At 38.7% G+C, this 11,466-nt stretch overlaps 1 protein-coding gene across 1 annotated transcript in view; it reads left to right on the top strand.

Annotated features, from left to right (window-relative positions):
• PMFBP1 (polyamine modulated factor 1 binding protein 1) overlaps positions 1 to 11,466 on the top strand; it is a 3,624,986-nt gene that overhangs the window by 3,292,729 nt on the left and 320,791 nt on the right. The window contains exon 34 of the mRNA XM_044081904.1: positions 4,277 to 4,444. Within this exon, the coding sequence (XP_043937839.1) occupies positions 4,277 to 4,444 (168 nt within the window). The remainder of the gene's footprint in view (positions 1 to 4,276; positions 4,445 to 11,466) is intronic.

The raw sequence follows: 11,466 nt of genomic DNA, 5'->3' as shown, positions 1-11,466 counted from the left end.
CCCCACAATCATTGTGGTGACTCCATTCTGGGCCAGAAAACAGTGGTTCTTTCTTCTTTTGGAAATGGCCCAGTGCAATTACTACAATCTTCCTCACAGAATGGATCTACCAACACAAGATCAGGGTTTTTGATACATCCTGACCCCCAGTTAATTCAATTAACTGCCTGCTATGATAAAGTCTTAATTTCCTTTAGGCAACTATTTACTGAGTATTTACAGCAGGTACTAAATGAAGCAATAAAGCCTGCTACTAGAAAATAATGTATTAGCAAACAGAAAAGATTTTCTAGTTCATGCCAACAACATAACCAGCACCTATTCAGGGCTAATTGTTCTCTGGTTTTATAATGTTTGTGTGGGTTACTATCCTAAAGCCTATCTTTCCTCTATCAAGGTTTATTTATTAGCCATTTTAGCATATCTGCCCATGGATCCTCCTCTTTCAACGCATTCTCATGCTAAAATATTTTTGAAAGGAGGTTTTGCATAAGAGGCCTCCTAGAAAATCAATAACCCTCCTTGAGATCTTAATCTTGTGTTAGAGAAGCTAACACTTGCTTCATTTGAACCAGCTAACCTGACTGACTTGAGATGTTTAATAAGGAAAACAGTTTTACTGATTGCTTTGACCTCTGCAAGAAGGGTATCTGAGTTGCAAGCTCTAATGGTGAGTCAACACTACCTCATTTTCCACAGGGGCAACAGGGTTTCTTTGAGAATCAGTCCTTCTTTTATGCCAAAAGTGGTATCCAAGTTTACTTTAAGCCAAACTATCCATCTCTCACTTTTCTTTCCTGTACCTAAAAATGAAGGAGAAAGGATATTCCATACCTTAGATGTCAGCAGACAACTCAGGTACTATCTTGCCATAACTAAATCTTTCAGATCTTCAAATCAATTGTTCATTTCTTGTAAAGTTAAGAATGGACAACCTGTGGCAAAGCAGACTATTTCTAAATGGTTGTCTAAGGGTATTACTTTTTGATATACTCACCACAACAAAACTATTCCAGGCAGGGTCAAAGTCCACTCTAACAGGGCCTTAGTTTCATCTATGGATTTTTTGAAAGGGTTGGATTTTAGAAGTATTCTAGAAGCAGCAACATGACCCTCTGTATGTACTTTTACAACAAACCAAAAGCTTGATTCCTTCTCTAGGTGTAACTCAGGCTTTGCTAGACCATTCTCCAGGGCCATTGTGGACTTTACCTCCCAAAATATGTGAGCTGTCGTAATCTACCCATGTAACCAAACCAACCACCCCTGACACTAAAGTTCCCATCGAAACACAATTCAACTCCCACTTTGTGAACTCAATTCTATAATTAGTATCAGAGGACAGTTCCTTCCTCACTATCCCCCCAACACAAATAACACTAATACAAGCTTTACCCTCAAAACAGTTTCCACCACTTCAATCAAAAGCATGCTCTCCAAACTAAAAACCTCATCAACAGCAGCCGACCTACTCCCCAGCTATTTCTTGAAACTCACAGCAGATGCTATTGCTATCCCAGTCTCCACTCTCATAAACAGATCAATTGTTGAAAACTATGTGCCCAAACTCTGGAAAATATCCTATGTTACACCCATACATAAAGGTGGGACCTCCACTGAACTTAATAACTACAGACCCATTGCTTTACTCTCCCCCCTGGCCAAAATCCTAGAAAAATGCATCCATACCCAGATGCTAAACTATCTCATAGACAGCAACATCCTGTCACCTAGTCATCATGGTTTCAGACCTGCCCATAGTACCACTACAGCCCTCCTCTGCTTCACAGACACAGTAAACCGTCTCAAAAATGAAGGCTTACAGGTGTCAACTCTTTTTTTTTGGATATGTCCAAAGCATTTGACACAGTCTCACACCAAATCCTGCTAAACAAACTAAACCAATATCACTTATCAAATTCCACTCTTATCTGGTTCCAGAGCTACTTAACTGACAGGTACCAAGCTGTGAAATGGGAAAATTCTCTCTCTCCTCAGCTGCTCATAACTATAGGAGTCCCACAGGGTTCTATCTTAGGACCACTACTATTCACAGTCTTTACAAATCACCTCCATACATCCACACAGCATGCATCTATCATTCAGTATGCAGATGACACTGTCTTAATCTATGCTACACAAAACATTCCCACCCTCCTGCAAACAACTCAACTAGCATTCTCTGACATTGAAAACTACCTTACCAAAGTCCAACGTATCCTCAATCCAAAGAAAACTCAGCTTATGATTATAACCAGTTCTAACAAAAACACTAGCAGTCAGTTCACTATCTACTTCACAAATGCTACACCAATCACTCCAGTGGCACAGGCTAAGCTATTGGGAATAACCATAGACTTCCACCTAAAATTTGATAGTCATCTCAACTTAACTATTAAAAAAGTACATGCCAAACTGGGATCACTCTAACGTATCAAACTATTTCTTACCAACAACACAAGATCAGCCATTGCTCACTCCCAACTTCTATCCACCCTACTGTACGCATCTTCCATTCTGACTAATCTCAACAAAACTGAACTAAGCAAAATGGAAGCCTGCTATAACAGAATTGCCCACTTTGCTGAAAATTGCTCATATAGAACTCATCACTGTACTACTTTCAGACAGCTCCACTGGCTTGAACTGCCCATCCTCCTAACCTACAATCAGCTCTGCCTCTGTCATTCTATCTATTACCTCCCCAATAAGTGTCCTGCCCTCAAAATTCCAGTACAACATCACTCAGCCAAAAGGCCTCTTAGATCATCAAGCAAACTACTACTAGAAGTCACCAACAGCCACAATAGCTTTGGAGATGCATTATATAGTAGTTCAGTGGCTAAAAAATGGAACTCTGTCCCTACTAGCATTCAAAACACATCATCCAAAGCCTCCTTTAAAGACCTCATCAGGAAACATCTCAAGCAAAGTTGGCAGTGCCATGATTGCTCCCCAGGCTAGTGAAAGAGGATAACGTATACATACTAAATCTAGAGTACTTGATAATAGTTTTCAATCTTACTCACAAACACTGGCTAATCTACAATGTATGTACTTTACCTGTGTACTATGTATGTATTCTACCTATGTTCCAAATTTCAGCTGTACACCACAAATCTATTAATTACCTTTATTTTTAAATTAATAATTTTTTTGTTTGTTCTCTCCACTGTAACTGTTGATGTGCCACATACCACTGTAAAAACATGTCTCTTGTAATTTGTGTGTATACTGATCATGTCTAAATAACTAAACATGTCTGTAATTTTTCTTTGTGGAGCTTTTCTCCCCGGGCCTCTGCTGAAAAAGGGCTTTTTCGGCTCAGTCAGACACTCCCGGTTAACAAATGTAAAATAAAAATAAATAAATAGTTTACTCTACTGCAGCAGTGAATAATATGAAGAACATAGTGCAGTTGTGTAAGATGAACTTACCATAACAGCAGATGTTTTAATGATCACTGCTGCAATAGCTGCTCCCTCCTCCCATCTCCCTTGTTTCTTGGTTTGTTATTATTGCCAGGATGTGATCTTTTATTTTTTTGTAGATGCTAACATTGTCTTTTCAGGTCTCAGCCTCCCTCTCTCGGTTGGCATGAAAACTCTGAAGGGCCTGGTATCCAAACCCACCTTTTTGGTCAGCCCAACTTGTGCATGTTTACTTTGACAAATGTACTTTATTTTCTTGTATTGTTTACGTGAAACAGAGGTATTGTATTTTGGCCACTTGTCAGATTGTCAAAAATACACAGGCAACAAAGGAACATTACAGGAAATGGGACCATGATGGTTGGTGGAAGATATGTTTTATCCTTGTGAATGAAAAATGGGGAAAGAGTATTTTGCTCTATACTTCATTATTATTCACAGAAGTAAATAGATGTTTGCTCCAGTAAGATGAAAATAGAGACCAAACACAACTAATCTGTGGCCAAAATCCCAGTCAATATAGATTGGTAACAAAGACTGAATTCTGTGTAAAGTAAAATTTGCAAAAGCTGAAAATAACTTTTGTTATCAAAGCAAAATTCCTATATTCTTTGCATGTAGGATTTGCCTCCCTTCCCATCCATTTTTTTTAGCAAAGGTGAATTTACTGCATCAGGCAGTAAACAACAAAAAGACAATTTGAAAATTGTAACCATGGTGAACCACTTTTTTTTTTTTTGGCATTGCATTTTGTTAAATAATTTGTCATGATTCCATTATTGAGGGTTTGGAATCCCACTTTTGTCTGATTGTGTGATTACGTGGATGACCTTTGTCTTTTACAGCTAAAAGACCGAGAGAGGAAGATTGTTGTCCTAAAGGAGCGTATTGACCAGCTCCAGAAAAAAGTCAACAGTCTTGAAAGTGAGCAAAGAGACCAACAAACTGAGCTTCAGCTTACTAAAAACAATCTTTCAGCAACTCTAAAAGAAAGTCAGCAGTACTCCCAGGAGGTGAGGATGACTGTATATATACTTGGTGAAAGATGAACATGTCTTAATTTTGTACTACCTACCTCAGTTGTACCCACAGCCTGCATTTTTGTAGTAAGTTGCACCCTAGAAATGTGGTAAGTTTGATTTAACTTGTTTCAAAGGAGACAAACAATGTTTAATACCTATAGAGAGAGATTTTCTTAAAAGACTACTAAATCATTGTATGACTTTTAAACTAACTAGTTTGTCATTCCACTGACATCATGTTGTTCTCTTTACTGTAGTATGTAAGAGTTGCTCTACGTCTCTGTAATATCTAAGTATTCTAATTTAAGAGCAGTTTTGTCATCTCAGGTCTCTCCTTCTTTGTCTGTATGACACAGAAGATTTATTCCAATTTTCAAGCTGTTCCCTGTAAAGTTGGTTTGTCATAAGCCTGTTTTATTTCCCAGAGTATCCCTGGGTGTCATTTTCTGTAATCATCAGGAGTAGAAATGCCATCCGTGATACTGATTATTTTATGCCTCCATTGTTCAATCATTCATTTTTCTATTTTTAAATTGCATTAAATCTTGACCATTTGGCCAGAATTGATCAAAGTCTTGAAATTCAGCCAGATCTTAATAAATTTAGCCATTACTCAGGTTTGCTGACTTCCACGTTTACTAGCATTTTCCATGGTTGGGAAATGAAGCAGTGGCAGTTTTATGCATTCCCTCTGGGTTTCAGCACCCTTTTTGATTAAGGCATTTGTTGAGGAGGTCAGTATTTCACATTGTTGAGTAGTAATGCAAGGCCTTTCAGTCTGTAGTAAACTATATTCTCCACTACAATCAAAAGCAGCTTGTCAGAGAGAGTGAAACCCAGAAACATACGTTTTTGTATGTACTATAGATCCTTTTACTGTTTAATCATGATTGTTCTTCCTATTTAGAAATCATTTGAAAGAACCACATAAATCGTCCTGGAATTTATGGCCAGAACTTCAGTCATGCATGTAGTGGAGACATTCTTCAAGTTGATAATGAAAATAACATAAAAGGATAAAGAAGGGGGTACTTTAATCAGACCTGACTGTCACTTTCCTTACAGAAGAATAAGAGTTCTGTTTAGGATTTGTAACTGAACCTGGATTGAAATGCTTCTACATGTGCTTTGTGCTTCTAGTTTTTATGACTAGTAACGGTGGCTTTGTGAAGTAGGTGGAATATAATAACTCAGTTTTTAATTTCATTTGAAGCAGATCATTGTCTAAAGGTGTGTGCTTATTTAATGAATCATATTTATTTATTTATTTAATCTTCTTTAGGTAAAATTCAGTATACAGAAGTGACTGTTTTCTGGAGGGAGTCAGGTATTTTTAGTCAAGTTAATGATTTGTTTGATCACGTTAGGTATCATATTATGGCTTATTAGATTTTAGGGATACCTATTGAAAGCATGAAAGTTACAAACTGCGAACGCTCAGATGAGCGAAAATGCTGCAACTCGAAATCGTTATTGTGGGGGGCTGTGCCCCCCACACCCCCGCTAAATATGTATTCCAACACCGAGATCGCACTACAGTGAAGAAAGGGCAAATATTCCAATCTTCACTGTACTGCGATGAAAAAAAACAAACTTCGATTTGTGGCATTTTTGCTCATCTGAGTGTTCGCACTTTCTAACTTTCGTGCTTTCAATATGTAACCAGATTTTAGTTATTTTAACCTACAATTCTATACCACAGTTTGTTTCATAACCCATGTGGCTTGAGCTATGGTTGCACTATCATCTTCTTCCCCTTTGTCAGGCTTTACACTAACAGTATGTAAACAACTTGAGTAATGATGGTTGGTCTGCATGCAGTGTGTCAGGGAAAGTCATGTACATTTGTCTGTTAGCAGTTTCATGTGGACATGATATTCAATAGTCTGGGGGTTTAAAACTTCTAGCCAATCATCTCTTCTGGCTACCCAAGCAAAATTAGGTATCTGTATTTGCAGGTGAGAAAATTTGCAAAAAGCAGTAATAGACCCACAACAAGTCTGTGCCCACCTATCAGTTAAATGATTGATAACTATTTCTTTCTCCATCTCATCATTTCAGATTAGCTGCTTTAATATCATCTATGATATGCAAACACTGGAATTTTTACTAGTGTCTGTCAACATGTTATTTTAGGTGGAATGAATCAGACTTTTTCTGCATGTGGAGTTGACCAGCAATAACATCCCCATTTGGTTACTTTGACAAGTAAATAATGCAGTATAACAAATGTGAGTTACGGTCCAACTACTCTTGTACTCTATCTAGATCCCAAAACACTGACTACAAAAGTGATCATCTAAGGCTTTTTTAAAATGTTGCAAAGTTCCCACTCCCCCTAACAGTCTCTGTGGCAATGCATTCCAATTTCTAACAAGCCCCCTGTAAACCAAACAGTGGTTCTGATATACAAGTCTGTTAGTCTCATGTTTTTCACTTTATGTTCATCCTACTGATAACTGCTGTAGTAGCTTTAGCCATATGGATTATATCTTGCATAGGATATAACAGCTGTCCAGCTTCCAAATCTTCAGGAAACCCTCCACACACCCAAACCATTGCTCAGCTCATGCTGAGCTTACTAAAAGACAGGCCATTCAGAGCTTTCCTGCTGTCGAAAAGTATGCTCCTCTGAGGCTATCGAGGATCTTCACTTGGCTTGTGCTGTTCCTTTGCTGGACAGATAAGTTCCCTTTTGGGGTAAAATCTTCCATTTTAAAAAAAAATGTTTATTTTATAACTCTTTCCTGTTCAGGAAAGATATTTTAAAGCTAGGAGTTTGTGTTTTGATGGACTGCCAAAAGATTCTACTGTACTTTTAAACATGAGCACCACTTTTCCTGTCATTTTAAAAATAGTTTAAAGTAAATGAAAACCATTTTTCTTGTTTATTTTATGTTTTAGGGCTGATAAAGTGGTTTAAAGTGCTTTTTATGTAAAAAAAAAAGTTACTATTAAAGATTTTTAAGTTATACTGGCTCTTACTGCTTGTTTGGTCCCCTAGCTGCCTGTTCTTCAAAAATATACAGGCAACAAATGCAGGAGTCAGGGAGCAATACAGGAAATGGGACCATGGTGATCGGTGCAATCAAGGAACAATGTTAAGTAACATCCCATGCCACCACAGCAGGCTAGCAGTTTGCCACAACCGCAGGTGAGTAACTCTGCTATGGCCATTGTTTGTACCTTAGGCCAGTCATCTTTTACCAAAGATCCTTTGGAGAGGGAACAAGAAACGCTTCCCTGTTTTGTTAGAATGTTGTGCCCATCCCTGGGAAAGCTGCCATTAATAACACTGTTGGGCATGTTTTTCCTGTGAAATAGAAACAGAGAACTAAACATGTACTACTCCTCCTCAAATTTCCGTAAATAGCAGTAGTTTACTGAGTCTGCTTCAGGGTTTAATTCAGGTTATTGGTTCTGCGTATAAAGTAGTTTCTGGTAGGGATATCTCTTCCTGAAGAGATTAAAAATTCTGAATCTGGACAGGAAGATAAAAAGACTGATATAGGGTTTTCTCCTCAGACTTCTGATTCAGACTCAGAGGAGAGCTCAGTTTTTGAATCTCCTTGTGGGGGCTTTCCTTTCTCTGAGACTATTTCCAGAATGTGCCAGTGTTTTCAGTGGGAGAACACTTGAGATTTCTCAATCCCTCAGAAAACACTATGAACTGTTGCAGAAGTAATTTCCAGAACTTTTATCCATGCCTCCAGTTCTGTCAGATTTGGAAGAAGTGCTTGTTACTGCCTGCAATTTTCTTGATAGTCAGCCAGCTCTTCCTAAAAAGGCAGATGGTATGTATAAATTTCGTCAATATTTTAAGTTTTTATATACTCTTCTCAAACCTGACCCAGCAGCTGTAGCTTTAATTAATCCTACTGCTGATAAACATTTAGATAGCTCCAGCCCTACTCTTTCTGATAAGGATGGGAAGATTAGTGATAATTATGGAAAAAAGTGTACGCTTTTGCAACTTTGATTTTCAGGATTTTGAAATGTCAGGCTCATACGTTAAAGTTTGTTTTGACTAATTGTGAAAGTATAAGGAATGTTTTATCTGCAGTTCCTTCTTGTGAGGAAAAAATCTGCTTTAAATAATTTAGTTACTTAACTTGTACAAGTCACTACTCAGTGTTTACAGTGTGTGCACAACTCATTTGATATTTCTTCCATGGCTAGGGACACTGGTACTGTTTTGAGAAGGTTTGTCTGGTTGTATATTATAAATTAGGCTTTTGTTAGAGATTTAGTTGTTGGACCTTCTGCTGCAGAGGTGATCAAAAAGTGGGATGAAAGTGGCATGTTGATACAGGTAATCTCCAAGATTTTTCAGCCCTTCATTTTCAAATTATGTAAGGGATTTTCAAACCCTTCATCTAATTTTGGCAAAAACAAAACAGACAGTCTCAACAAAGTGCAGATAGGCAGACATTTAAGAAAAAATTGGAAGAGGATCCAAAAAAATTCTAGAGCCTCTCAAAACCAAGCACAGTCCATCAAATCAGAATGGCTATTTAAGGAACTTTGACTGACCCCCCCCCCACCCACCCACCTACCCCACCCCCACCTGGCAGCCCCTTTTCCTTTGCAGGAAATCAGAATCTCCACTTTTTTCTTTGGCAACAGACAGTTTCAGGCAAATCAATTCTGAGTATCATTCATCAATTCCACAGATGGTAATAGAAGGAAATCCCTCCTTTCCAGGGGGTAATCTTCAGTCCACCTTTTCAGACTCTCTATTTCCACATGTCCTTCATCACATGTTGTCCCAGGGTGATAGAACCAGTTTCTCTTTGGCAATTGGGGAAAAGTTTTTATTTAACAATATATTTAGGACCTAAGAAAGAAAATATCGAAGACCAGTTCTGGATCTTTCTTTCCTAAACCTATTTCTGATCGTGCCCCAATTCAGAATGATGTCCCCTTACAACCTGTTACCCCTTCTTCTTCTTCTTCATTCAAGTTTCCTGGTAACACTAGATTAAAAAAAATGCTTATAATCACATCTTTATTCATCCAGACTTCAAGTGTGTCTTAAGGTTTTGTGTCTCTGGATCACATTATCAGTTTTCTGCCTGGCATCCACTGCGCCAGAATTGTTCACAAAGTCTCTGTCTCCAGTTATGGCTCATTGCGGGATACAGGGTATCCACCTTTCCCATATTTAGATGACTTGCTTAAATTTTCAGGGTCTTTTTCAAAGTAGCAGGCATCTCTCACTTTGGTGACTGACTCCTTACACAGACTGGGATTCCAAGAGAACAGTCAAAAGTCTTTTTGACTCCTTCATACAGAATTGTGTTCCTGAGGTGTCAGCTCAACACCTTAGTTCAAAGAGCTTTTCTTCCACTGAAAAAATAGATCTCTATATAGATCTGTTTCAAAGGTTTTCCACTCAGACTTCGGGCACTGTGAGGAAATTCCTCAGGATTTTGGGTCTCATAGTATCTATGATTCTCAATATATCCCTGGCAAGACTCCACGTGAGAGAGGTACAATAGTATCTAAAGTTTCTTTGGCCCCAGCATCAACATCCTTTGTCTTATCAAATCCCAGAATAGAAATCACTTGGTGGAGATAGCAAATATTCTTAAAGTTTGGTCTCTCCTTCACCCTTCTTTTTCCAAAGCAGTCACCACAGATGCCTTGACACTGCACGAGGAACAGTTTCAGGAGCAATATAAGTGCAAGGTGTTTCAGACATCAAGGGCAGACATAAGCACATAAATGTAAAAGAGGTGCTTGCCCTGATCAAGGCAGCTGTGTTTGATACATAATGACCACAGTCAACTTCAGCTGACTGCCTGGATGATCGGGTCTTAATTCCCATTAGGCACCTGTTTACTGAGGACATGCAGCAGGTACTAATGGGGGCAAGAAAGCCTGCTACAAGAAAATCATATATTAGTAAATGGAAAGGGTTTTTCTCCTTGATGTCAACAACATATCCAGCACCCATTCATAGTTAGTTGTTCTCTGGTTTTAAAGTATTTGTGTGAGTTACTATCACATGGCCTTTCTTACTCCTCCTCCTTCAATATTCATTTATCGGTCATTTCAGCATGTCTGCCCATGGATCCTCCTCCTTCAATACAGCATCATGTCAAAATGTTTTTCAAATGGGGTTTTACATAAGAGGTCCCCAGGAAAACTGGTTTCCCCTCCTTGGGATCTTAATTTTGTGTTTGAGAAGCTACACTTGCTCCATATGAACCATTTAACTTAGCTGAAGTGAGATCCTTAACATGGAAAATAGCTTTACTGCTTGCTCTACCCATGGCAAGAATGGTGTTTGTGTTGCAAGCTGTTATGGTGCATCATCCCTACTTCATTTTTCACAAGGACACGGATTCTTTCAGAACTAATCCTTCTTTTATGTCTAAAGTGATATCCAAGTTTACTTTAAGCCAAACTGTCCATCTTCCCATTTTCTTTCCTGAACCTAAAAATGAGGGAGAAAGGATACTCCGCACCTGAGATGTTCACAGACATGTCTGGTACTATCTTGACAAACTAAATCTTTCAGATCTTTGGATCAGTTGTTCATTGCGTGTGAAAGTAACAAGAAGGTACAACTTGTGTCAAAACGGACTATTTTCAAGTTGGCCAAGGCTATTTACCTTGTTATACTCAAAAGAACAAAACTATATACAGGAGGGGTCAAAGCCAGGGACGTCGGGAGGCATACTCACTGTACGCACTTCAGTACAGTGTTTGCGTGGAGGGGGTAGCACAGGGCAGGCACTAGGATCCACACGAAAAAGCTGAAGCAGCCTCTTCTCATTTATGGAGGGTCATGTGTGCGTCACATGCACACTAACATGGATGTAAACCTATTTAGTACTCATGCGCACAATTTAAAATAGCCATTCCATTGAGAGAAGGTAAGTAAGTAAATGATGTGTGTGTGTGTGTGTGTGTGTGTGTGTGTGTGTGTGTGTGTGTGTGTGTGTGTGTGTGTGTGTGTGTGTGTGTGTGTGAGTGAGTGAGTGAGTGAGTGAGTGAGTGAGTGA

This window comes from Protopterus annectens, chromosome 8.part1 (genome assembly GCF_019279795.1).
Source record: "Protopterus annectens isolate FY-2018-M chromosome 8.part1, PAN1.0, whole genome shotgun sequence".
NCBI lineage: Eukaryota > Metazoa > Chordata > Ceratodontiformes > Protopteridae > Protopterus > Protopterus annectens.
This window is presented reverse-complemented; position numbering and strand designations above follow the sequence as displayed.